The following is a 25,909-nucleotide window of genomic DNA, read 5'->3' as shown; positions in this document are numbered from 1 at the left end:
TGTGTCATGTCGTACGAGAGAAAGCCTGCATGTCTTCAAAAGCCTAGACCCTGTGGCAACACTGTAAACACGCGGGCGCTAACCTTGTGAAGAACATAATACAGTAGGTTCCAGTGAACTTTGCTTCACTCCTCAGCATGACATCATAGCTGCTCCTGCTACCTCCAGAGCAGTCCAAAAAGGAACAGGATTCATCCGCTGTGTCGTTCGTGACTCATGCGCAAATGAAACCGTTGCAGTAGAACCCAGTTATCGTAACTCCGCTTTTAGTAAAAAGTTTTTACTAAAAGCGGAGTTACGATAACTGCGTTCTACCGCAAAATTATTTGGCGTGGTTGCCGTCGTAAGAAGCATGGTAGTGGGAGAAATGGACCAAAGCGGCAAAGCAGGCATGTGGAGTACTCAGTTTAGTGCTGGCACTGCTGTTGCCTTCAACCGCTTCAGCGGCGTCTCCGCACGTTTGTGTTGTTTGTCGCCTGTGTGGTGTGGTTTGCACGTGTTTAAGCCAGCAACGGCGTCTGTTCTAGTCAAGAACAGGATTAATGGCATTATGCCCGTGTGACTAAGGCCCTATGTTTTTGGGTTTTATGATTTTCTAAAATCACAGGGGGAAAGAAATCGGGTTTTATTTCAGGAGCCATAAAACGGTAAAATCGGGTGGCATCGAATGGAAAAGTAAATTTTCGGGTGGGAAATAAAAAAAGAACGCTTCTCGCTTCGATTGCCATAACAAGCGGAACAACTGTGCTGAATGTCGAATGTCGCCAGTGTTCGCATTGATGGCTGAATTGGCACTTTACAAAGTTAGCTTCCAGGTTTTTTTCAGGTTTTACTCTAAGTGATGATGATGCAAATTAAATGGGTTTTCAAATGTAAAAATGGGTTTCACCCTAAGACGCAGGACCCTACACAAAGCCAACCCAGAGAACTTTTTTTACGAGATACAATTATGTTACGAAGCAAACTTCTATGCTCAGAATTTATAACGCAATGTAAGCGATTCTGCCAGCATTACAGTTTTTCTTCTGATCCCGATGAACCTTTTATTCATTTTCACTGCCTTTCTTGTACCCATTACGGGGATTTTAAAGAATTTTTGATCTGTTCCTGATATAATAAAACTCCTGACATAGCAGATCTAGGGCCTTGTCCTGACCAGATTACTATAAACTACTACAGTAGTTCCCGTAGTACTGTTTCTACTGCAGTTCCTCCTCTTCTCCCTTTCCCATGAAGCACAAAAATGTAGAGCATCCTCCAATTGGTTTCCTCAAATGACCTGCCATGATGGTTGGGCAAATCGTTTCAGGAGGCAAATAGGAGGCAGCTCCGCACTGCCGTGCTTGTGGAGGAAAGGGAAGGGAAAGCGCTGACAAGAGGGAAACCACAAACAGCGGTACTGTTCGCGGATGAATCACGAACGACACAGCGGAGTGATCGCATTCTTTTTGTGTTCTTGTCAAGGCAACAGCATCTTTCACTCCGTTCATTCCGCAAGGAAAAAATTTTTGCACTTTAGTACCGTTTTAATACCCAAGTACTTTTTGAGGGAACGTTACAACTCCCACTGAATTTCAGACGACATGCAAGAGTGTGTTGATATACCTACAGACGCATCTATCATGCCCCTTTATGTACTTGTACAAACATTTTGGGTGGTGCACATCCTATACCCTCATCCAAAATAATTCACAGTTAAAAATTTCGGACACACATTACCAGGTAGGGCTAGTCACATCTTTGTTATGAACTGCGCCTTAGTAACACGACCATATAGTACACCATGTTTCGGTTCCTTGAAGGTCCTTATTAGTACAAAAGTTTTTTATAGTGCAAATGAATGATGGCAGGTAAAAACAGAATTTCCCACATAAAAACAAATGCATGATTTTGTATCTAAAAGTTTTTTTTTCTTTAAAAAAAAAAAAAGCACTTTCTACCTCTTTTATAACAGCTGCGCAGTGAGAGTCGAGAGACACCGTCCGCAGTGTCACTGGCCCGAAGGCTGACTGTTGAATTTCACAGCTAGCCGAGATCTTCTTTGCCTGGATGTTCTTGAACTGTCATGCGTTCTGTCCGTAGGCACACTGGGAGTACGGGTTTCTTGGATTTGACAGTGTTCGCTGCACGGGATTTTCGTGGGCTCGGCCGCCTCTGGCGTTCCCTTTTTGAGGGCTTCCGTTTCCGGAGGAGTGGCTTGGTCGTCTTGAAACACGTTTGCCACACTTTCTGCTTTATCTTTCTTGTTGGGCTCATCTTTGTCTTTTCTTTTATGTGCATGGGCAGCAGTCGCTGAAGACTTTGGAGTGGTGGGTTGGTTCCGGAGCACCTGAAGCACATTAGCAGAAGTTAGGATGTCATTACAATAGCATTATAGTAGGTATTACCTTTTAGTTCAACCGGTACCTGCCCAATTACCAGTTCCACACACTAGATCTCATATCTCTGATACATTTTTTTGAAGTGGGCTATGTAATTGAATAGGTACTGTACCTAGCAATGTTTCAAGCTTGACAGATCACTGAAATTTCATGTCCTCAGACATTTTGTGTGCTTGTGAACTGGTGAAAAAAAAAGGAAAAAGCTACACAACTATTACGTAAGGCTTCTAATTAGATCCTCACTGAATAATTTTCCGTGAGAACTTTTCACAGGCCCACGGTCTTCTCTACACTAAGTATTACCAGACCCAATAGTGTAGCCAGGGGGTTTCAGCATTCAAATCCCTAAACTTGTACCCTTGGTACTGCATTTGGGAAAGGGAAGACAGGGATGAAACTCTCATCCCCATGTAAAGTTCCCATAGAACCCCTCCCAAGGACTATTTGGGACTATTTTCGCAATTTATGCCTTTTCAAAATCGGGTTTTATTTCGCGAGATGCAAAACAGGCGATATCGTGTGAAAGAGCAAATTTTTGCGTGGAATTTCACGTGGCAGGCACAGGCCTGTTGTTGCAAAACGAGAGCACGCCCACAACTCCCCCCCCCCCCTTTTTCCCGACAACCCCGATGGTAACCGGAAACATCGCGAGATAGAGATGAATAAAACAACACTTGCCTGCATGGGAACAAACTGGTTAGTAGAACTTTGCTGAGGTGCCGGTTCTTTTCTGCGCCACATCCTATGCTGCTGCCTCGGCGCTCCGTACCGGTTCATCTCTCGCCCCCCGGTGATCTGGGCAAACTCCGCGCCGGCATACCCGCTGTAGCCGGGACTGTGACCTTGCCTCCCATAGTGCTCGGAGCGCACACCCGTCGTCTGCGTGAAGTACGACGGGCTGAGGAGCTCCTGGGCCTGCGGGAGCCAGTAGAAAGGCATGCGCGCCTGGTCCTGAGGAGAGACGATCCCTGGTTGCACCAGCGAATGGGGCACACGGGGGGTCTGCCACGATACTGGATGGCTCCTTTCGGCCGGTGCGGAGTTCTCGAGGGACTGAAGCAGCTGTTGATTGCTCTCGACGAAGGAGTCGGGGATGAGGGCAGCTGAAGAGCGTGGCGGCATTCGTGTCAGGGTGAGGGAACCAGGAGCAGGTCCCAGAGAGTGCAATGCCTGACTGCTAAACGGTGGAGGCATGAAGGGACGTTGGGCAGGCACTGGTGATTGAAAACAGTGCTTCGTTAGCTGTTTCGTCATTACATCTGCAGACACGCAAAGCAGACACGCCCTCAGTTGAACAACGTTGAAAGTTGAACAACGAGAAGTTCAAAGCAGACACGCCCTCGTCGGGTGGGAAATTAGTTAGGACAACGTTCGTTGTGGTAGTTATTGTGCTCTCTGTGCCTTTTCACGTTTACTACTTTGGGTTATACAGCCTGAAGTTTTCGGGAAATATTTTTTTCTAAATTCTGAGGGTAAAAAAAAAGCGGGTAAATAAACGTGCGCTCTTATGTTCATGCGAATTAGGGTGGAAAAACTTCCAGTATGCTAAATTTGGAGAGAAATCAGGATCAGTTACTTAAACTAGCTGTACTGGTTTGGTACAAACGGTGATGTAACTGCATCCGCTCCCAAACAAGTTAGTGTGCATTCCTACAGACGTCTCAGTGCGGGCAACTTGTTGGGTAAAAATTGTGTTTCACCCTAAAGAGGCAACCTTCAATTCGGGGTGCAAATTTGGGGAAGAATTGGGTTAAACCCTAAAAGTTCGGGCTCTACTTATACAGGGTGTCCCAGCTACTGTGTGTTGCTGGAGAGCAACGTGCAACAAAAAACAAACAAAAAAAAAAACAAAAAAAAAAACATGGTGAGTCATAAGAGAATAAAACTGCAAAATATTGTGAGGATTCACGTGTTCTAACCGTCCATATTTTTTCAATGGTGACTGATTAATTAATTTGTTAAAATTAATTAGCGAACTTTTTAATTACATTCGTCTTAGGGCCGAGATGCGAATTGGCAAGTTGTAGAGCGTGTCGAGAAACACCCATCGCAATTGTTTCCTACAGTGTACACCTTTCGTGGAGTTTTTTTTTTTTTTTTCCTGGTAAGAAAGAACGCGCTCGAAATCCAAAAGTGCACAAAAGAACTACTGCATTTTTTATCTGCTGAGAAGCGACCTTCAGGTAGGCTAAATAAATAAAAAGCAAGATGGGCTTGCTTTGTATCCCCGTTGCTGTCCTGACGACCTCACTGCACACGTGCTGCATTCTGCTGTGAACTGTCTCAGCTGTTGAAACTTACCTGTTGTTGGCATTGAGTGGGGAGTTCTGGAGTGTTTCGAATCCTTTGTCTGTTGAGCAAAGATATGCAGGAAATCATAAACAACACATATACACCTCACCTTGAAGCATAGGTGAAGGAAAAAAAAGTGTTCTCCTTTTATGCCACATGCAAAGACTGTTGTAACTTTATCTATGGTTATGCATACATACCAAAATGTTGAGGGCCTGTTGAGCAGCGTCTTGGGCAGCTGCTCTTCGGTCTTTTAGCACCTGGCTGAAGAACTTCTTTCCGTTTGGCAAGGTGATAATGGCTTGTACTTTCTGCAACAGTTAAGACCACTGGTTGCAGCTCACGAACACCACGCACACTCAATATGCATGTACGGCAGACTCTTGTCAATTCAAACTCCTGGGGGACCACAGAAATTTGTTTGAATTATCAGACATGCCTCAAAATATGAGCTACAAGAGAAAATTATGTCATGGGGGGTATAAAGTCTCATGTGCTGGATGTCACTGACAATGATCTACAACTGATCATCATGACTGCTGTAACTGAGATCGTGCAATCAGACTGCCACTACATTTGACTGGCATCACTCTTAACTATGACTCCAGTTTCTACCTTTTTCTGGTAGGATTCACCCACAAAATAGTGGACCAGAACCTTCTGTAGCCATTTTAGGCATAGAGCGGGTGCATGCAAATAGCTTGTCGAAGTGTCAGCAGTTACTTTTTTTTTGTAGGGAAATTCTTTCAGTGGGTGAAAAGTTTCAATGAAAGGAAGGTACAGTTCGAAATATCCAGCTTTTCAATATATGGAAAACATAACAGGCCAAACAAAAATTCAAGATTTGTTTGAATTATAACGGAAAGTTTGAATTATCAGGGTTTGAATTATCAGGGTTTGAATTAACGAGAGTCTACGGTATTCTATGTGCTCTCAAAGAGCAACTTCTATCCGCACATTTTCACGTTTTTGTAAAACATAAGGAGCACAAACTGTGCTGATACATATCACTGCTGTCAATGCCATTGCTAATGTGGTCTGCACATTTCAGAATTACCCAGTATGTAGCCGGAAATCCTTCTCTCACTGCCCTTTTAACTGATGCCTGCAGCTGAGTATACTATTACCACTGCACTGGTCCTCTGATGTTATCGCTGTATCTTTTGAGAACAGCAACAGAGAGACCATACACAGACAAAAATGCTAAGGTATGCAGTGTTTATCCAGATAAGACACACATACATAAACATGTGTCGGTCAATCATACATAAAGGTGCTACAACGTAACTGATATAATGGCTTATCCCTGTGCTTACAATTTCAGATAAATCACTGATGGCCAGAGGTCGGAATTTGCGACTCCTGCTCACTCACTCGCCTCCTGCTCAGCTCTCCGCTTGCTAACTCATGCTCAGCTCATCTGCCACATTGAGCATTAAGCTTTGTTGCAGTATGCTGATAGCACATATCAAATGGGTAACATGCATTAAATAGACAGCAGCAACTTGGGCCTGTTGGGTATTCATCATTAAAACCGGTAAGACAGTACAATACTAAAAACGACAAGATACACTGACACACTGCACTTCCAACACAATTTTATTGAGAACGAAAACATGTTTTTAAATGAAGGCTCCCAGTTGCTTATTGGTTGGATAAAACAACTCATTGCACCCATAAGCCTCCAGGAAGCAGCATCAGTACAATATACCGATAGGATAAATCGATTCCTGGAGGCTCAGGGGTACGACAAGTTGTTCTATTCAACCAATAAGCAACGAGGAGGCTTTATTTAAAAACATGCAGTGCGTCAGTGTGTCGCGTCATTTTTAGTATTACTGCACTGTTTTACCAATTTTGAAGTGCATTATACGCCTGTCACACATACGGGCATCTCCAGATGCATCCACAGTGTATATTTGCTTTAATGGAATTAGCTGGCAGTAAAATTGCAGTGCATTTAGTGTACTGCAGTCAGATATATTATTTTAACTTTAGTGCTACTTCTTTTATTGCACGTGTGAAAAGCATTGTGCTATCATAGAACAGAACCGAAAGTCTCACGAAAAGAACAGTATTGTAACAAAAGTTTGTCTCAGTGTCCCGACAATCCCACCACGGTTAGTGCCTCATATGGTTAGTGCCCATTTCAGAGGGGGTTCAACACCCCCTGAAATCGTACCCTTGGTGGCGCATTTGGGAGAGGGAAACAAGCGAGAAATCCTCCTCCCCCATGTAAAGTCCCCATAGAACCCCCTCCCAAAATATTTTGCTAGCTATGTCACTGATGCACTACAGCGATGATAGGGGTAGAAATAAAGAAAACAGCTCAAAAAGTACTTTTCAATGACAAATTTGGCTCAACTTATTTTTAGAACTTATTTTTAGAGTTAGATATTTTGCGTTATCCATTTCCGAGAATACAAATCCCAAAACAATAGCAGTTGCACCGAGACCACTTGGCGTAGAAATATGTATCATGCTTCTCAATGGCCATCCCGTTTGGCCATGTAGCAGTGCCCCGCTTCTTTGAGTTCAATCGTGCTTGAGAACCCTCTTGTTTCAACTCTACCATCATTTACAGAATCCTTGTGCGACATAGATATAACACAGTACTATCAGAAACTTTGAGTTTGTTAAGCATGCATCTCACACTAGAAAAAAGATGGCTTTAATATAGGTACGGGGTCATACCTTGTGCGCTTGAGCAGTGTAGCTGTACTCAGGTTCCAAACCCATGTGCTCTCTGACATATTGTGCTAAAAGTGTTTCCGCATTGCTGAAGGAGAAATAGGAGAAATGCGCTGTCAGTAAAGTAAACATCAGGCAACAAGAAAATTAACAGTATAAAAAAGCACTTTTTGCACTAAACTGCACTTTTTCTTGATGCATTTTTTTCCAGCTTTCACGTGTTTCTTCCAGCCGATAGCATATCATGGTGGATTTGGGCAAATAATCAATGCACTGCCCAATTCGCGGCAAGAATACGTTACTTTAATCTGACTTCGAATTTACCTACCTGAGCGATGAAGACAGATCACCAGTCTTGCTGGCCTGCGCTGCTCCTGTAACGCAGACACCACCCATTACAGAGAGCTGCAACTGCCGGCAACTCAGCCACCACAAACCTCTAAACAGCTCATCTAAAGAAACACGAACTCCCTGGTGTGCACTCTGAATCGAAGATGAGGTCGCAACCTCAGCATTCTTGTACTGGTCGTGCACTTCGTTGCTTGCCTTCTGGAGTCCCTGCCACAATGATGTAAAGTCTGACTTGCCAGACACATGGTTTTCCTGGACGAAAGGATAAGCAAATGTGACACAAATTTTGGAAAGGAAGTCAGCAATTTCGCTGTGCCCGCACTCGTGAATGATCACGAGATGAACGAAGGTGAATCGTGATTGAGATGAACGAGCATTTTCGGAAGTATGTGCAGTGTGGAAACGTAAACTGCCTTTGGGACGGTGAAAGCGCAGATAAAGAGGGAAGGAAAAGATGTTCTCAGTGCATGACAAGCTTGGCATCAATGACAGGTTGCACATGTGCGACGATGTAATGAACTGCTGTGGAGTGACGGCGTAAAGGAGTTCACCTCAAAGCTAGCGGCTACAGTCACATCAACTGCATTTACTCTCTCTGAACGCGGGATACCGTCAGCAAGACAGACAAACTTGAAAGCCAGACTTCCCCACCCAGAGCTTTTCCCTTCACCTCCCCACCAATACCTGCCAAACAGGCCAGAATACCATATTTACTCACGTAACTTGCGCACTTCTTCTCCCCCAAAAAAGTCGGAAAATTTGGGGGCACGCAGCTTGCGCGGGAACGTTCATCACGATATTCACACGACACAAAATTTCAAAATTTTTGTATTGTACAAATTTTTGAATTGTCATAATTTGTACAAATTATGCAATCTTTCATTTTCAGTGCTAAACTAGGGGTGCGCAAATTATGCAATGGCGCAAAATATGCGGGTAAATACGGCAACTCCAAAAGAGGCCAAATAATACCCCAAAGTCCAGCGGGTGCAGGTGTCACCCCATCACAAAATTTCAGAATGCAGCAGGTGGTATGGGACCCACACGTTAGAAAATATGTCGTGCTACTTGAGTGCTCTCGCAACAAAGTGGCCCGGTTTATTTTTGGAAAATAGGAGGTCGAAGATTCGCTGTCGTCGTTAATGCTGCTGAAAACAATATCCCAATATACAGTGGAAACATGCAGGAGAGTAAGCAGAGTGGCACTGCTTTATTATAACGGTCCCTCGGTGGGAAAATGCTCACTTGTCATAAACAGTTGTTTAGCAAAAATTATTAGCCCCCCCCCCCCCCTCTCTGTTCACTTTCGCAAGCAAGCATTTAGCACTCATGAAGAAGGAGAACACAAAAAGCAGTTACCTGCACAGGCAGAGGGGGCTCTTTTCTGACCTGCAGAGTAACACAGAGGTATCTACAGATCGCATGCATCACAGACAAAGAAGAGACGAGATACAAACTGAAAAGGAGCTTATGACAAGAACCCGAGATGAAGCACACAAGCGAGTTTTCGTAAACCACTTTGCAACGTCCCGGTACGGTACACGGTTAGACAACCCGAAAACGATATCACGATACGCGCGACTGATGCTGTCGACGTTTTAGTGCACCGTGGAAGGAGACAATACGGTTAATTAACATCGTAGCGTAACCGCATGGCCAAATCCCGCTTACTGAACCGTGACGCCTTTTGACGTTACGCTGTTGAGGGGTTCTGTTATTACAATCAATTTCGTTGTACCCCGTCTCTGGTAACATGGTACGCTATTCCTCGAGGAGATCCGTACCGGCGATACGCCAGCAAAGCTCCGATAGCGTCCCGCATGCGTCATGAGACCAACGCCGTAGCGGCCCAAGCAGCACAACATCTTGGCCCATATTGTTCCAATATTGGCAATACTGGCCCAATATAGGTCCAAGATTGGGGCAACATTGGGCCAATATGTTGTGCTGCTTGGGGATATCGTATCGAAGATGCAGAAACGGTCTACAAAAACCCTCTATAAGCAGTTCCTGCTTCAAATGCAGGGAAACATGAACAGACAGCATCAGTTGCCAACACTGGGAACTGGACACCACTCTGACGAAGGATGGCAATGCGAATGGTTGTGTTTGCTCGCTCCCTACCTTTTGTAGTTCAAAAGGAGAGTTTGGTGAGTGGTGGAACTTGTTCATTCTGGGGCTCTCCTGCTTTGGAAAACCGTGGGGGCCCTCTTCCCCAGAACGTTGGCTCCACGGTTCCACGGGCGGAGGCTGCCTTGGCTGTCGTGTCTGGACGGGGAAAAAAAATTATGAGATTCCGGACACGATCTAAAGATAAAGGAACACTGCCACATGCATTCTTATGGTGCTCAGAGTCACTGGTCAAAATATTTCAATTAATTTTCACCGCACACACCAGGGACGGCGTCTACTTTTGTAGGAAATTGTGAAAATGTGGGAAATTTGCATGCCCCCCCCACCCATGCTCTTGATTTTCTGTCTCTCTTTCGACATCTTAAAATGACTTCTACCTGCCCAAAAGGTATTTTTTTGGCGTCCCTTCAGGCAGACCCAGGAGGGGCAAACTGCTCTCCCTGCCCCCACCCCGGAGGACGCTGACACTAACACACACGATGCTTCAAGTTACTGCTACTTACCAGAACGAAGGGAGCTTCTCTCCTAGCTGGAATTTCATAGATCTGCTGGCCACGGTTGATGCGTGCACCATGGGAAAGGTTGACTAGAGATGCCTCCGGCATGCGATAGCCTCGACCAGGTGAACACATGAGACTGAGGCCTCCGACAAAGTTCTTGTCGAACACCACGTTATAGAGTGTAAAACTGTCAGTAGCAGCTGCAAAGCAGAAGACAGTCCCATATAAGGAGCTGACCACAGTCTCACACCGTGCTTACTCTTAGAAATGCCGGTGATTGTGCCCCGTAGTCCCAGAGGCACAGTAATCCCTTCACGGACGTTGACCACACGGTCATAGAGCCGATAAGACGTTGACGGGTCTGGCTTAATGTTGCCCATGCACATCTCACTCTGGTAGAGAGACTTTGGAAGAACTTCGATAACAACACTTTTTTCTGTTCCTTGCTGGCTCTGGAGAAGAAGAAAAAAAAAAGTAGAAAAAGAGGTATTCAGCTGTGCTGGAATATAGCCCAACAGAAACTCAGCTGTTAATAGGGCTGCCACCTGGTAATCAACCAGCAAGGCCAGCTATTTAGTGCTCATGCTGGCTGCCAGTTGAGAAGTGATGCCTGCAGCGTTTGATTTTACCACAGAGGGTGTTTCATGGAGAAGTTTTGGCAGATACCCTAAGCCCCTAGATGGAGTTTGGAACGGGTCCAACTGAGCTGTGCATTCTAGTAGCTCGTCAAGCAGAACCAATAGCTTTTGAAAGCATTCCTTTCAAAATTTAGGGGTGTGCAAATCCGAACACTTGAACTTGAATCAGATATCGATTCGAATCGGGGAAAAAAATGCAAAATACCGAATTGAACATTCATGTAAATTTTACAATATGTGCCCTCTGCACTAGAAGTTTGCAATTTGTAGCCCACGGCATTAGTGTAATTTTTCTGGCATTAACTGTCACAAGCGAGACACGTAATTATTCTTTGGGAAGTTGCCTCTTGAAAAACCCAATGCGAAACCCAATTTTTACCCTGCAAATTGCCCCCACTGAGATGTCTGTAAGAACGCACACCAACTTGCTTGACTGCAAATTCGTTGTACATCACCGCTTGTACCAAACCAACACAATTAGTTTCAGTAGTTGGGCCCGATTTCTCGCCGAATCTAGCATACTGGAAGATTGTCCACCCGAATTCGCACGAATTTAGAGCACACGTTTATTTACCCATTTTTACCCCCCCGAATTAAGAAAGAAATATTTCCCGAAAAAACTTCAGGCTGTAAACACGAACAGTATGTTCTCGCACTGTGGCCCAGCGCTCTCTCTCCAGAAACACTTTTCTTTCCCTATCTCCTAATTTCTCTTGCCAAATCCTTTGCTCCTCCTCTTCTCCCCCTTTGGTCTCACTCACCCAGCCGATATTTTTCACATTTTACATACACATTTTTTCATTTCTGCGAAGGCTAGCAACCCTAGCTACCATCAACACATGCTTGCTGGAGGACTCACCTGCAGCTCATCTACCGTCTCCTCAATTGCTTTGATGACGCCCTCGTCGAGCATTTCAGATCCACACTTCATACGACCCATTTGAGAGCATCCTTGACCTTTAATCCACTTGGCGACTTCCCTCACTTCATCCGCACTGATAAAGAAGGGTAATGATGCGGAGACACTGTTACAAGGCTGGCACACAGCATTTAGTTTACGAAAAGCAGCGCCGCTAGACGCAAGGCACAAGGCACACCCACCCAGCGCCATCGGGGAAGATGTCCTCTACGTTGATCTTGTCACGGTCCATTCGGCTCTGAATTTTCTCGATGAATTCTGTGAACCTAAAAGCAGCAAACACGCCCATCAACATAAAGTTCTGATACTTTAAACACACACTAGAAGATACTAACTTTTCCAGGTATTCCTTCACTACGTCGTAGCACTTATTCGAATACAACCAGCCCTCATTCATTTTCTTTGAGTAGCCTGGTACCTGTAGAGAATTAAGACGACAATTTTAGGGCACTCACCAACCAACCAGAACACTCATGTTGATGTTTGGGCGTGTTTTTTTTTTTTTTTTGAAAAAGTATAGTGGATACAGAGAGATCTTGTGTGTTAGTTGTCAAGTCACATCCTATCATCATGCATCAGAAACAGAAAGTCTTTGAGATGGTTTTGTGGGCTCCTTTAATGCCTTACCCCCTCCCTCCCCCCGACACGTATATAGTGGTTGTTGAGAATGGTCGCACAATTGTATGAAAATGGTAGTCTGGTTTACAGCTTGCCTGTCATCCCTTTAATGATAGTGCGGAACTTACCTCTTCATTTGATTTGTTGAACTTGAGATTGAGTCCCACGTTAACGAGTGAGGCCGTTTCTGCTTCCCGACTGTTCATCTGGACGAAGACCGTGCCAGTGATGCGTGACACAAAAAGCGCACTCACCCCCAGCTTCTGACCCAACTGGTACGCAGTCATGAAGTGCAGAGTGCTCAGATTCTTCAAACACAAATGAGAAGTGTTTGATTAAGTACAGAACCATGACAGCATCAGTGTATTCACACGAGCGACATCCACCGTAATACTACGGTGGAAGATGCGAAAAACGTCATAGATTTCCGCCGTCACGCGAGCACGAGCGCTCGACGTCGTGTCTTCACGTACATGTAAGCGTGGGGAATGCCATGAGACACAACCCCAAAATGTTCCATAGCAGACGACAGGAAAAGATGCTAAGAGTGTCACCCACTAACTGTCGTCTGCTAAGTGCACAGTATGCCGCTTCCAATATTCCGGCACCGTGTGAATGCTCGACATAACATGGTGACGGAACTTCGGCTCTGTGAGCAGCATTTTTGCTTTTTCTTCCACTAGAACGTTCCGTGAGGATGTCGCTCGTGTGAGTACACAGTACCTGTTGGTTAGGAGTGGGATGCAAACCTTTTCGTTGCGCTTAACCCTTTCAATGTCAGGCTCCTTTTGGATAGCGAACTTTATCAAAATCCGTCCTTGTTTTCTTTGGAGTTTAGAATCCACAACCTTTAACAACAAAAATGAGGAAGGTGAAATAATTAATTAATTAACACATCACTGCTGGCAACTGCTTACTTCGCCCTGGCAGCCATAGTGAGGGAAACCGATCATGAAACACAGTTTTCCTTGAGGGAAAACTTCTTCAATAGTCTTGAACTCCTGGATGTCTGGGGCGTACGTAGGGATATCCTACAAAAGAAGGAATTGAGAGACACAGTTCAAACTGCACTCCAAGATGACATCAAAGCTACTGTCACACAGAGGTATATCTTTCTCAACAGATAACATAGTCTGCATAATGAGAGAGGAGTATACAGCGTAAAAATTGCGGGTGTTAATTCAGGAGCTAAAACTAGGCATGAGATATTTTCTTCATCGCTTAAATGACTAAAACAACTCACTTGCACAATTGTTTGTAGAGCAAAAGGGACATTATGTTGTGCCCACTGCCTTTCCAGAGTGATGCGACCACGAAGTCCAAATACATACCTGCATGACAGAAGGAAAGCTATGTGAATCATGCTGATAAGGCCCCGGGTTTTCCGCGATACCGCGAAATATCGCGGAATTCCGAAATAATCATGAAATCCTTCGTTTGCGCAGAATTTCATTGAGTCCCTTACTCTTAAGGGCGTGAGGATATTACAGTTCTCGAATTCGAATCAAATATCAATCACTCGAAGCATTTCATGCGCGAATCGAACACCCAATATTCGGAATTCCGAATGTCCGACTATTCGCCGAATACGAACGACACCTCCCGAAAGTGGGCTTCACCTGAAGCTCCCTTGCATGAGGTGAAGCCTGCTCTACGAAACTGCTCATGCTGCAGGACCAGCACAGACAGATTGTAGCTTAGCTTAAGATAACGTTAGCCCAAGTTTATCGTGCATACTTCGCCTGAGGAAGGGGCGGCGTCCCTCCCGTGTGCAGTTTAGCAGTGGCAGTGGGGGGGGGGGGGCTTTGATTTGATGTCTGGGAGTTTGCCGTTAAAGACTCTTAAATAATGCCTACAGCTCACAAACAAAAAGGGTGTCCTCTAACTTCCACGGGGCATGTATTGCAAGCTCCCTCCTATAATCTTGCTATAATGTTTCGAGAAACTCTGTAGATGCTGAAAGATCTTTCAGCAGGTATAAAATGATTGCAGGTGACAGACCTTTGCCTTTGTGAGAGGAGAACACAAATATCATGTATGTATGCTGAGCCACAACAGTGATTTCAATCTGTAACTTTATAAAATATTTTTCTTTCCTACACTGTCCAAGAAAATCAAGTGTTTCCCATTTCGAGCAGCCATTGACTTCTTGCCGCGGAAAATCATGGGATTTTACGAGTCAATGCCGGAGAATTTTGATTTTGCCGCAACAGAAAACCAGGGGGCCTTAATCATGCGGTATGTCAGGGAATAATGGTAGTAATAATTACTTTCTTCCTGTCATCGGCTTGCAGTAGACAAGAACGTTGACGGGACCAACCAGCACACCGAAGCGCGACTGGTACCTGCACGGAAAAAGAATGGTGGTGCACTTCTACTCGTTTAATTACAGTAGAATCTCTATGATACGATCACGGATGATACGAATTTCGGAATGACACGAATTCTTTTCCGGTCCTGGCCGGAATGCCTATTCTTCCCACGTATTAGAGTTCGGATGATACAAACGCGTTATCTTGCCTTACGGATGATACGAATGAGCCGAGGATGCGACAGAGGTCGTTCCCCCGTGACGCGAGAGCGCGTGAGTCATGCTGCTGCATCTTTCGAAAAGGGAGGGTTATCCTCACCACAAGCTCCATTACATCATGTAGCGCAATGCAAGCAATGACTTTTCTTTTGGTGGTGGTCGTGGAGATAAGATCAAAGGGTTTGAACAGCCCGGAACCTTATCACCTTATCCCTGTTTTGACCTTTTTACCCCCCTCGCAACAATAAACCGCGAAACTCTGTGACATCACTCTGGCGGAAAACAGCGACCAGAACCCCAGAACACGTGGAGGGAACATATCAGGACAACTTGTGGCAACATTACGCGTCACCATTCCACAAGTCGGCTTCACCTAACACCTGCTTGCTTTAGGAGAAGCTCGTTTTAGACCACTGTCGCGCGACTCGCGGGTGAAAACGTGTTACGTCTTTTGAATGATCTCGCGTATAAAAAAGGAGACACAAAAGCGTTAAAACCGACCTCTTTCATTGACAGTAACGGAAAATGAACAGTCACTGTCTATTTTCTTGCCTCAATTTTTATTTTGGTTTAATTCGTTTGATATGAATTTTTTCCGCGACCCCGTGAGATTCATATATAATCGAGATTCTACTGTAGTAGTAGAGAGCTGAAGTTGTTGGGAGTGCCTTACCTGTCCGTTATTGACTCTACCTCCTTACCGAAAATGTCTACCTCGCTTTCCGTAAGGTCGCAGAACATTCTTTCACCCTTGCGGTCCAGCGAATATCTGTCGGAAATGCAAACAAAAGACGTGAGTGCACAAAGTTGTATCTACCCACGAATGTTATGCCGCAATGATTAGTACTTACTTAACATCACCGTCCGCAATGCTAACAACCTTCGCTTCAAGGAGATGCGGCCATTCCACGAGAACTATTTTTCCCAGGAGGGCCGCAGCAAGCTTATCGATGCTCTGTATAGCAAAAGCACAAACAGAGAACTTGTTAGACAAACTGGGGTTTACAGTTTACTTGTTGCGTAAACTCTACCTTTTCCTCTCTCACCACAATGCTCACAAGCATGTTTTCATTCCTTGACAATGCTTGGAAAACTTTCACACTCGCTTTTTTCAACTTGGCCTGCGAAAAACAATTTCACGTGGAGCCAAGAAATGGAGCACAAATAAAAACTGCCCGCGTACTGTGTGTTCCAGATGCTTGAACGTCGGAAAGCCAGGATAGTACGTGTCGTGGTTGACACCTTTCAGGAGTCCTAATTTTATTCTGTCCTTTGGCAGATGGAATCGATCCTTACCAATTTCTTTCATTCTGAAAGAGGGGGGGGAACAGCAAGCAAGCTACAACATCATGATATTTTTTGAAGTTTCAACTGGTTTTATTCCCGCAGTTATGAATGTCTGCAATCAGCAATGTGTCTAATAACTAGAGCCTGAAGTTTTCGGGGAATTTTTTTTCTTCTAAGTTCGGGGAGTAAAAATCGGGTAAATAAACATGTGCTCTAAATCCATGCAAATTCGGGTGAAAAGCCTTCCAGTACGCTAAATTCGGGAAGAAATCGGACTCAGTTAGTCAAACTGGTTCGGTACAATGGTGATGTAACTGCGTCTGCTGCCAAACAAGTTAGTGTGCATGCTTACAGACGTCTAAGTGACGGCAATTTGCCGGTTAAAAATCGGGTTTCACCCTAAAGAGGCAACCTTCGATTCGGGGTACAAATCCGGGAAAGAATCGGGTTGAACCCTAAATCTTCAGGCTCTACTAATAATCTGATGCTAGTATGAAGCAATAATAATAATAATAATAATAATAATAATAATAATGATGATGATAATGATCACCATTTCCTTTGCAAGCCTGTTAAGTAGTACAGCCTTTGAAGCTTTGTTAAGTTACCTTGCATGATTGAACTCAACATCAGGAAATGCTGGCTCGGTTGACACATAACGACCCAACGGCTCTGGAGAATATGTGAAGAGCAGGTGGCCACTGTGCACGTTGCGCTTACGCTCCTCTTCTGTCAGACTGGGATCATGCTCTGCCATGGCAGGTAGAAGACGTGTCTGAGATGGAGGCAAGAATCAATACAAAGGGCACTGAGAGCCTCAAGCACAAAATGTACTCAACAGTGGTGTTATGTTATCAACAATAAGCAGAGTACCTAAAAAATTGTACTTAAAGTAATGTACCAAGTACCTGTTAACATTGGTACTCAAAGTACAGCATAAAGTACCACACTGTAAATGCACTTCAAGTAAAGTATATGGTACTAGGCAAAGTATTTCAAGTAGTCATCAAGTACACTGGCAATTTAATTTGTATCTCTTTGCATTTCACTGTCTCGTAGCTATGTCTTGCTTTTTTAGCGAGACTTTAGCTAAGTGTTATGCCAAGCGATGAAGCCCTACTGGCAAAGTGCTTACCCATGAATATGAACTGAATCAGATGGCATAATTTGCAGTTACATGCACGGAAGCAATCGGCTGTGCTGTGTCTGCGCAAAATAGTATCACACCCCAACTGACCCAAGATCGGTGATCGCCCACCTAGTGTAGTGTTCTCGTACTAACCTTCGGGTATAACACACACACGGATAAAATGCACACTAACCCCTTGTCCCCTACTCATTTTCCATTTGAACTCTTCACTTTCTCTCGGACTCATCAAAAGCAGAAGCACAATGTGGCACCGTTAATTTGCAAAGGCGCAAATTTAATTTAGTTTCATTCGCTATACTGCTAGGTATGTCAAACGTACCTCATCTATAAAAGGAATAAGAACAACAGCTTCCCACTCTTGTTGCTTGCCATTCAGGTCAGTGCTGAATTCTCTGGGGTAGTAGTCCACTATTGGTGAATCCTCGCTTTCCATGAGTGACTGAAAAATTGTACATTATTAGAGCACGGATAAATATGGACTAAAACACTGGCAGACACATGCAAGTTACGTAAAATCAACGACAGCGACAGAGAATACCCGATGAAAGTATGCGTCGACACTGGGCCATTCAAATGCATTGCGGTGCTGATTACAATGTGAATGTTGCCCATCTTCATAATGTTAAAGTGATGAAAGTGAAGTACGGCCCATCGGCACACAGTGGAGGGTGGAGCAGTGACGGCAATGGCTGAACACCCGCACCTCACCCCACCGAAAACATGGAAAATATTCAATTCTGACAATAATTTTCGCAAAAGAGGACCTGAAGCCCGCAAAACCGTCCATGAAAAAAAGAAGTAGTAAGCTCTCGCACCTGAATATACGTACAATGCATGCATTTTCACGCAAAATATGTATTTACATGCACCATAGAGCGCTTCTGATCGGGCCCAAACCAAGACCAAAGTATTTTTCGTCATCCAGATACGAAACAACATCGAGGAAAAAACATGCATTTGCAAGGAAATGCACGTTCTAGTCATTATTAACGAGTGCACTTCCAAGGTATCAGCGATGACGCAGGATTTGTGAAAAATGAAAGCGGGTTATGCACTTGCACTGCACGACTGGAAAAGGGTGGCACTCAAAGAAGGAAAATGGGAGTTATTTTGTGGTTGCCCCATATGCTTTCAGGAAACCCCCGGGTATCTGTTATGGCAAGTCAGTTGATCACCCATACAGCACTCTTACCTGGTATGCGTTGGGGACTAATTTTTTACTGGCTGTGGGCATAATAGACATTAGCTGCTGAAATGGCAAGAAAGGCTTCCCTAGATCAAAGTCCATGTTGATTCCCTTAAAGTCCTTGATGTCAGATATGTAAGGTGAATAATGGTGTGGGTAGAACCTAGTGAACGAAAGAGGTGTAACGTGAAGTTTGGCTCTGCATTGTGGTTCCAGTCTTCATTCTTACCAATTCCACGACGGAACACCATGGTAATAGTAGTGCAAGTTCCACTGAATGGCCCGTACATAGCCGTGAGCTTGCTCTTGAAGAACATCTCTGTAAATTTCAGAAACAAGAACCATTACGAATTAAAATACGATGAATTCATAAAGATGCGAGTTGTAGGTTGCGCAATGCCAGAAACATTTGAATAATCCGATATTTCGAGATATGCGAGTTTGAGATAACGGGAGCTTACTATACATGCACTTACGGAGTAACTTGCGAATAATCCAGCTTGTTGACGTAGTAGTCTCGTTTATGCTGTCGGAACTCCATTTCAAACAAGTCTTCTTCTTCACTGTCTACATCAGGAATGTCTAAATGTGCAAACTTTTCAAGAAGCCCTGCGAGTGAAAGACACACACACACAAGAAAAAAAAATTCAGAAAAGACACAGCACAAAGCCTAAAAGGGAAAACCTAAGTAAGAGAAACAGAGTCCGCACGTGTTTCATCAGGGTCCCTTTCCTTCTTTGAGTCTGCTGAAATGTCATGATTCACGACCCCATTTTCTCCGTTCTCTGCTCGCTTTGATTCAAGGAACTTCCTGTCGGCATGAGTATCGGTGAATGTCTCGTAGTCAAACTGGAATACATTTGCAAACGATAAAGAAGGGACTCAGAAGCTGTAAGGAAAGTGTATGAAACTACAAGCTTCAATACTAGTATGAACTGAATTATGGGAATTTACTATTAAGTTTACATAAAGATGGGGTGGGGGGCAACGTTTCGACGGGACTGGTGACTAGTGAAGATATTGATATAGTGAACTGCTGATATAATGAAGATACTGATACAGCTAAGTTGTTTTAGGCGTCTGACCGACTTGACGAAAAAGAGGTCCGACCAACTTCTCTCTAACGATGTATTCTTCCGTATTCCTAAAGACCTTACCTCAGCTAGTTTCTTGAGAAATTTCTCAAACCGTTCAAGGTTAAGAGTCCCTTGTTCATTTATGTAGCCTGGAAAATTAAACGCGTGGAGTTAGCCGCCAGCCGTCAATGTAACGGCGGACACAGCAAGACATCCGCGGCATTACAGAAAAGAACAACGCTCGACGAGTGTCGATGAGAGACTTTACCTTCCAGGGTGGGAAGCACATCCATGTATGTTCTGTACAGTGTGGGCAGGGCATTGTTTGCAATGTGCATGTGAGGCAAATGAGGGATAAAGTCGTTCCCCACGAGGAAGCACATCAACACCCAGTCATCTACGATGCCTTCCAGGTTCCACTCAAATGGTATCTTTTCCTGCAACGCAAGATAAAAGTAAGCACCAACGGGAAATGGATCCTCTTCTTCTTCTTCAACTACAAGCTAGCAGGGTGGTGCAACAGGTTATTTTCTTATCCTTAAAGGGGTTGAGAAACCACACGGATAGACCTTTGTCTGTGGCAGAGTCTGTTCGCCTTACTCCACGCACTCCGCACTCAAAGTCCCACCTCCTACCTCCTATTATTTTTTATGCTAGAGGGTTTTAAAAATCTCCAATTTTTGAGGCCGCCGCCGACCGTGGCGCCAAACAGTGCCGAGCAGCTCAATGAAGTCGGCGGGAAGTGACGCCATGACCGGTTGCTCTATGGCTCTACGTCATAGCCCTTCCGCTCATTTCACTTCGCCGCGGCCCTGTTTACAGGCGTCGTCATGAGAACGGGAACTCCGCACTTCCGTGGCGCGCTCGGTACTACGTCATACCGAGATCGAGCGAGGAGGAGGCGAGCCAAGAGTGAAAGGATCTCCTCATATTCAAAGCGTCATAACTCCGTGGCGCGTGAAAGGGTTTCAACGAGATGTTTGGCACCAATAGATCTACATTTCAAACATCATTTTGTGTAATATTTGGATTTGGATTCCCAACCCCTTTAACAGCTACATTTAGACACCAGTGTTGTCAGGCTCTCTGTGTGTTTTAAAAGCCCGGTTTCACTTCAGGAGGTGTAAAATAGGCTAAAATGAGGTTATATTGGGTGGAAAAGCAATTTTGTTGTTGTTGTTGTAAATTAACACACACACACAAATGCATCTCACAATGCTAAGTGTTCCCTAGTACCCATATTGGTGGCTGAATTTGCACATTGGTAAGATCATTTTTGCGGTTTTTCTTTTTAGTTTTTGTTCGAAGCGGCGACAATGCAAATTGAGTGTAAAAAGTAGTTTTACAGGGCATAACTGTAAAAGAAAAAGCTCTAAAATGAACAATTTAAACTATACTCTATGAGTTCATTATCATAGTAACCAGTCATGGAAAGTAATCACTTACTGAGCTATTAAACAGTAACTTTAACTGTAATGTAACAGTAACAATTAACAGTAACTGTAACTAAAAGTCTTTCTCAGTGGGCAACTCTCATGTACCAGTGATGTGACAGGAAGTGAACGAAGATGCGACAAGTTCCTGAAATTAGAGAGATAAACAGAAAATTCTAAACTAACCCTAACCACTTGCTGTCTCGTTACAGTTACTTTAGTATTCCGTGTTTGTCCGTCTAGTTTCGGAAACTAGTCGCATCTTCGTTCACTACTTGCCTTATTCGTCATGAAAGTCGCTCACTGAGAAAGAATTATTAAGTACAGTTACTCGTTAATTAGTCAGTATGCGATTACCTGTAACTAACTTACTTCCCAAGACTGGCTACTATGAATGAACCCAGAGAGCGCAATCTACGCTAAATTGTTTGTCCATACCCTGACAGGACTGAACTCAAACGCCAGGTACTCTCTGAGAAGTGAAATGTGCAGGAGATGAAAAGTGATTTCTTCAGGTACATTCAGCCTGAAAGGAAAGCAGAGAGGTTATGCTAATGCCCTTGTCATATAGGAAGTGTCCAATGATGATTGAAACTGACGGCCATTGAACATGTGCATGGCGCCATCAAGTGTGTAACGTGTGAACCTGTCAGGGGGCATGGGACCCAAATGCTCTTTGAGAAGTTGATAAGTTACACACTAGGTGGCGCTGCGTGCATGTTCACTGGCACAAAGTTTCAATGATTGTTACGAATGGCAAAAACTATGGAAGTCCAAGTGTACCTCCTTTTGTCCTCTTTTTTTCCATAAACAATTTCTTCCCGCAGTAAAGCAAAGTGTGGCTCATGCGAGCAGCTACCCAAAATGATCTGAGAGAGAAAAGTACGCATTATTTTAGGAAATCTGATGCAGAAGTAGAGCTATCTGCAGCAGACAAGACAACAACACAAATAACATAAAGCAACAAACACTTTACTTGTGTAGCAGTACCAATATTGTATCACTTTGCACAATCAAGGTTTCAAATATTACCTATGTCTAGCTCAGGTGGGTAGATCTCCGCAATATTTTTATAATGAGCAGGAACAACGTTTGAAAACACATACATTACCCATAGATGAAAAATATTAGGATAATAAAAAACATATTGACTTCAATAGATACCACTCACATATAGAATCAATTTTGAAAAGATATATACAGTGATAAAGATATAAGACTGTAAGTGTTGGCATACCAAGTCAGCATCGAGCCCATACAGGCAGTGTCGAGTGTTTGGATCATAGTCTGGCTTGCTGCGCTGCGTCCGGATGAAGTCCATGACTTTGTGTTCACCTTCGCCTGGCGTCTGAGCAAGGAGGGTTGTAAAACCATCATAGCATGGGGACAATCATTCTCAAGATTTTAGTACTACATGTTATGAAACATAGTAAAATTTTTTTAGTCAACTACAACCTGTCGTAAGCACAAGTAGCATATGCATGCGATTTTAATAACTCCTTTCGTTGCACAAAGGGGTAATCGGGGGAATCTTCAGATATGAATCAGAGGGACTCCACAAACTTCAAATAAAGAGACCACCATTCTCAAAGAAGCCAAACCCAGAAATTAAAACCAGCACAGACAAAAAATAAAAAAATAAAATAAAAGCCCTCCTCCAGTCCCACCTGGCTTCATCTTACACTTCCGGCATCGCTGTCAAAATCATTTCATGTATGGTACGTCGTTACATTGGTTTTGAAATCAAATTTGGTAATGTGTGTTCAAAGAGTGGTACCGGGCGTGCCTTAGTAAGTAAACATGTGTTATGTCTGTGTTTACAGTAGTGTGTTTATAGAAATATGGGATACAGCAAAATGGAGACATATATTCATATAGATACATAGATTGTTTCAGTAACCATGTCAAGTTTTTTAATTAAAAAAAAAGACAAAAAACTGCATATATCAGTAGGGAGCTTTTCCAATGTGCTACATGTAGTTTTATCATATTATAATTAAAAGCAACTTAATTTATTCTCCGAACACACAATTTTCGTTGCACCCGCTTGAATTCTGCCTGACCTGTTGGAATCAAATTCTCCAACGGAAATCTTTAGAATTGTGAAACTACCACATATCTAAGCAGACGTTACCTCATGGCCTGAAAGATAGACTTCAACTTTCTGCCAAAGGGGGTCGGTTGACATTTTCATTGTGACAAAGTACTTCAGCTGTTCGTTCAGCCGAGCCATGAACTCCGTTCCTGAGGGTTGGTGAAAGTGTTGTGTACATAAATTGGAACATGGAAAGTGAACATGAATTAGGAGGATGCCCTTCGTAAGGGGCAGTCAAACCTACTGCTAACTTAAAAGATAACAGGAGAACCTCGTCATAGTAGCTCCGTTTGTAGTAAAACTCTGCTTATAGTAAAGGAAAACTGTGGTCCCGACTGAATTCCTAGAGACCCAATGGTTTATTTTTCTGATACAGTAAACAGAAAAATTCTAGGACATGGCTAGGACATCCTGCCACCTTGTCATGTCGATGACGCTGGGGACGTTGCTTACCGCTTTTCTTTCTTTTTTGCAACACCGCCATAAGATGAAAAGGAAACAGCTAATAGTGTCCATCCCGGTCCATCCACCGAATGTGAGGCGGAAATGTGTAGCAGGTAGCGACATGGGTGAGGTAGCTTCCTAGTTTCTGCCTGATTTTGCACTCCCAGCGCGCGTTTCCCAGATCTCAATTTGGCAATGTGACGTGAAGTTTGGGACATGGCGGAGTGTTGCAGAAAACGCAAAGTGTTGACGCTGCTTCAAAAGATGATGTTGCCGCAACTGGTGGACAGGAACAAACTGACGCGTAAGCAAATCACCGACAAATTTGCCATTTTGCAATGGACAGTTTCTGTTTTGGTGACGAATAGGGACATTTTTATAACACTGCAGAGTTCCCATTTGTACATAGCAGCGTAATAAATCTCTGAATGACTCATTCTATTCCATTTATGACTCTTTTAGAGCTACGCCTGATCTGGTAAAGTTATCCGCAAGTCCCGGTCAGTCTACTATAAAGAGGTTCTACCATACTATGTACTCCAAGTTACCCTACCAGGAGAGATGCAGTTCGAGTCAAACCTAGCCTCAGTTGGTAAAACTTCACCCCTTTCTTTAGCTTGTTTCTCCAGAAGTTCTGCTTCCCTTGCAGACCTGCACCAAGCATTTATATATATATATAAAAAAAAAAGGCAGAAAGAATGTTGTTGGTGCTTGAGAACAACCTTCACTTTTGAAACTCTGATTATATCAATGCAATCAGGCCGGATTCGTCCTGCTTGCTGTTCAGAATAACCTAATTTTTTTTTCTTCTTTTTTTTTTTATGGCAGTGAAAGTGTTGAAAGACAAATAATTTATTCTGACATCCAATTAGGTAAATAGCACCACAATGTGCACACGTATAGTGTTTTATTCACCACCAGTCACATACAAGAGAGTCACGCAGTCACTAGTGGATTTTCCACCGTTACGCAGGTCCTGACCCTCACGGCCCTCGTCACACTTACCATTACTACTACGTAAATATTACTTTATTTATCTATTCCTACTTTCACAATACCCCTGTAGTTTGCATATCTTCACAGAATATGGTAATAAAGAAAAACTTTGCAGAACCTACACGGTTGCGGCTCTTTTTCTCAGTACCAGCACCCTATAATCTCAGATATTGCTAAAGAAAGAAGAACACTCAAAACAATGACATGTCGAAACATTGGTGGTGACAAGAGAGCTAAACGAAACTCTTCCCCTAATTCCAGGTTCCCCTGAGTGATCCAGAAGCTGCACAATACACCCTAGGAAGTGAATACTCCCGCGTCAAATTTTTTGGACGCCTTCTGCTGATTAAAATTTCATACCTAAATCTGCGTCCACGTTGTTGATTCATTTTCGCCCTGGGCGCCACACCATCAATTGCCATGAAGAATGTCTTACGCGGCTTTATCATCCGAAACAGGAACTGTTTTAGAGAGATGTAGGAAGGGGTTACGAATATCCAGTACAGCCAGAAGATATGCTGAGTATCAGCTGCGAGCACTCACCTCGAGATAGTTGAAGATGTCAGCGAATATCTTTTCCTCTGTGATTCGAAAGTGGGGGTCGGCATCGTTGGGATGGGAGCATACATGTATTATGCCATTCATATCTAGATAAAGGTTGTCGAACTCGGGGATCTAGAGAAAGACAATACTGTTTAGTCCAGTATGAAGGAGTAAGCAAGCATTGAGCAGCGACTTGCATACAAGAGAAGTCACAAATATATATAACACAGAAGATTTGTAACAGACTGGACCCCACTCTGAGAGTAGCGCTTCAGTCATTTTTGAGAAGTAATGTGCTGATCGCACCTGTTCTACAGACACAATTCTCAACTTGTTGATGCAGAACATGACACACGAAACAGAAGTGTGTTACCTGATACTCCCGCACGACTGTGCTTAAACAGGGATAGCGTTCGCTTATCCATCTGTAGAATTTTGGGACACCCATTCCTTCCGAGGTTGATGTGTTACGCTCGGTGGAACTTACAATTTGGCCCCATTGGAAGAATAACTAACTTCTCTCAAGCGTTTCTGCGGAGCTGTGACGCCATGATTCTAATTAATTGTTTACGAATCAAAATTATTGCGCTTCAAACACCGTTCTTTATACAGTTATAAAAAATTTAATTACAATTTATTTGTGACA

General features: G+C 43.7%; 1 protein-coding gene across 2 annotated transcripts; it reads right to left on the bottom strand.

The window, feature by feature from the left end:
- Nucleotides 1-1,919: 1,919 nt before the first annotated feature.
- On the bottom strand, nucleotides 1,920-25,797 carry LOC135370739 (5'-3' exoribonuclease 1-like). 2 transcript variants are annotated; one of them, XM_064604559.1, is made up of 39 exons: nucleotides 25,637-25,797; nucleotides 25,264-25,395; nucleotides 25,081-25,181; nucleotides 24,278-24,375; nucleotides 23,320-23,429; nucleotides 22,423-22,533; nucleotides 21,969-22,054; nucleotides 21,624-21,711; nucleotides 20,021-20,189; nucleotides 19,834-19,901; nucleotides 19,387-19,525; nucleotides 19,153-19,285; nucleotides 18,906-18,995; nucleotides 18,683-18,839; nucleotides 17,810-17,929; nucleotides 16,949-17,115; nucleotides 16,237-16,363; nucleotides 16,085-16,174; nucleotides 15,905-16,008; nucleotides 15,727-15,822; nucleotides 14,794-14,868; nucleotides 13,767-13,854; nucleotides 13,441-13,554; nucleotides 13,273-13,371; nucleotides 12,652-12,831; nucleotides 12,241-12,323; nucleotides 12,088-12,171; nucleotides 11,846-11,981; nucleotides 10,608-10,800; nucleotides 10,352-10,548; nucleotides 9,840-9,983; nucleotides 9,075-9,104; nucleotides 7,802-7,967; nucleotides 7,693-7,738; nucleotides 7,368-7,452; nucleotides 4,874-4,984; nucleotides 4,683-4,731; nucleotides 3,060-3,595; nucleotides 1,920-2,329 (listed from the first exon to the last, which is right to left on the bottom strand). In XM_064604559.1, exons 1-39 carry the CDS (start codon nucleotides 25,709-25,711, stop codon nucleotides 1,991-1,993), a joined length of 5,016 nt encoding a protein of 1,671 aa, XP_064460629.1. In that variant the 5' UTR covers nucleotides 25,712-25,797; the 3' UTR covers nucleotides 1,920-1,990. The 2 variants fall into 2 exon arrangements, with proteins under 2 accessions (XP_064460629.1, XP_064460630.1); XM_064604560.1 differs by lacking the exon at nucleotides 9,075-9,104.
- Between the last annotated feature and the right edge of the window lie 112 nt (nucleotides 25,798-25,909).

This window comes from Ornithodoros turicata, chromosome 10 (assembly GCF_037126465.1).
Source record: "Ornithodoros turicata isolate Travis chromosome 10, ASM3712646v1, whole genome shotgun sequence".
Taxonomy (NCBI): Eukaryota; Metazoa; Arthropoda; class Arachnida; order Ixodida; family Argasidae; genus Ornithodoros; species Ornithodoros turicata.
The sequence above is the reverse complement of the archived record's forward strand: the minus strand, read 5'-3'. Positions and strand labels throughout refer to the sequence as shown.

Bases quoted from the DNA above. Each gene is read 5' to 3' on its own strand.
- LOC135370739 (XM_064604559.1), bottom strand. From the start codon at position 25,711: ATGGGTGTCCCAAAATTCTACAGATGGATAAGCGAACGCTATCCCTGT. The intron at 16,175-16,236 runs GTACGCGGGCAG...TGTTTTTCGCAG, and splicing joins TCAAGCATCTGGAACACACA to GCCAAGTTGAAAAAAGCGAG. The intron at 15,823-15,904 runs GTAAGTACTAAT...CATTTCCGACAG, and splicing joins ATTGCGGACGGTGATGTTAA to ATATTCGCTGGACCGCAAGG.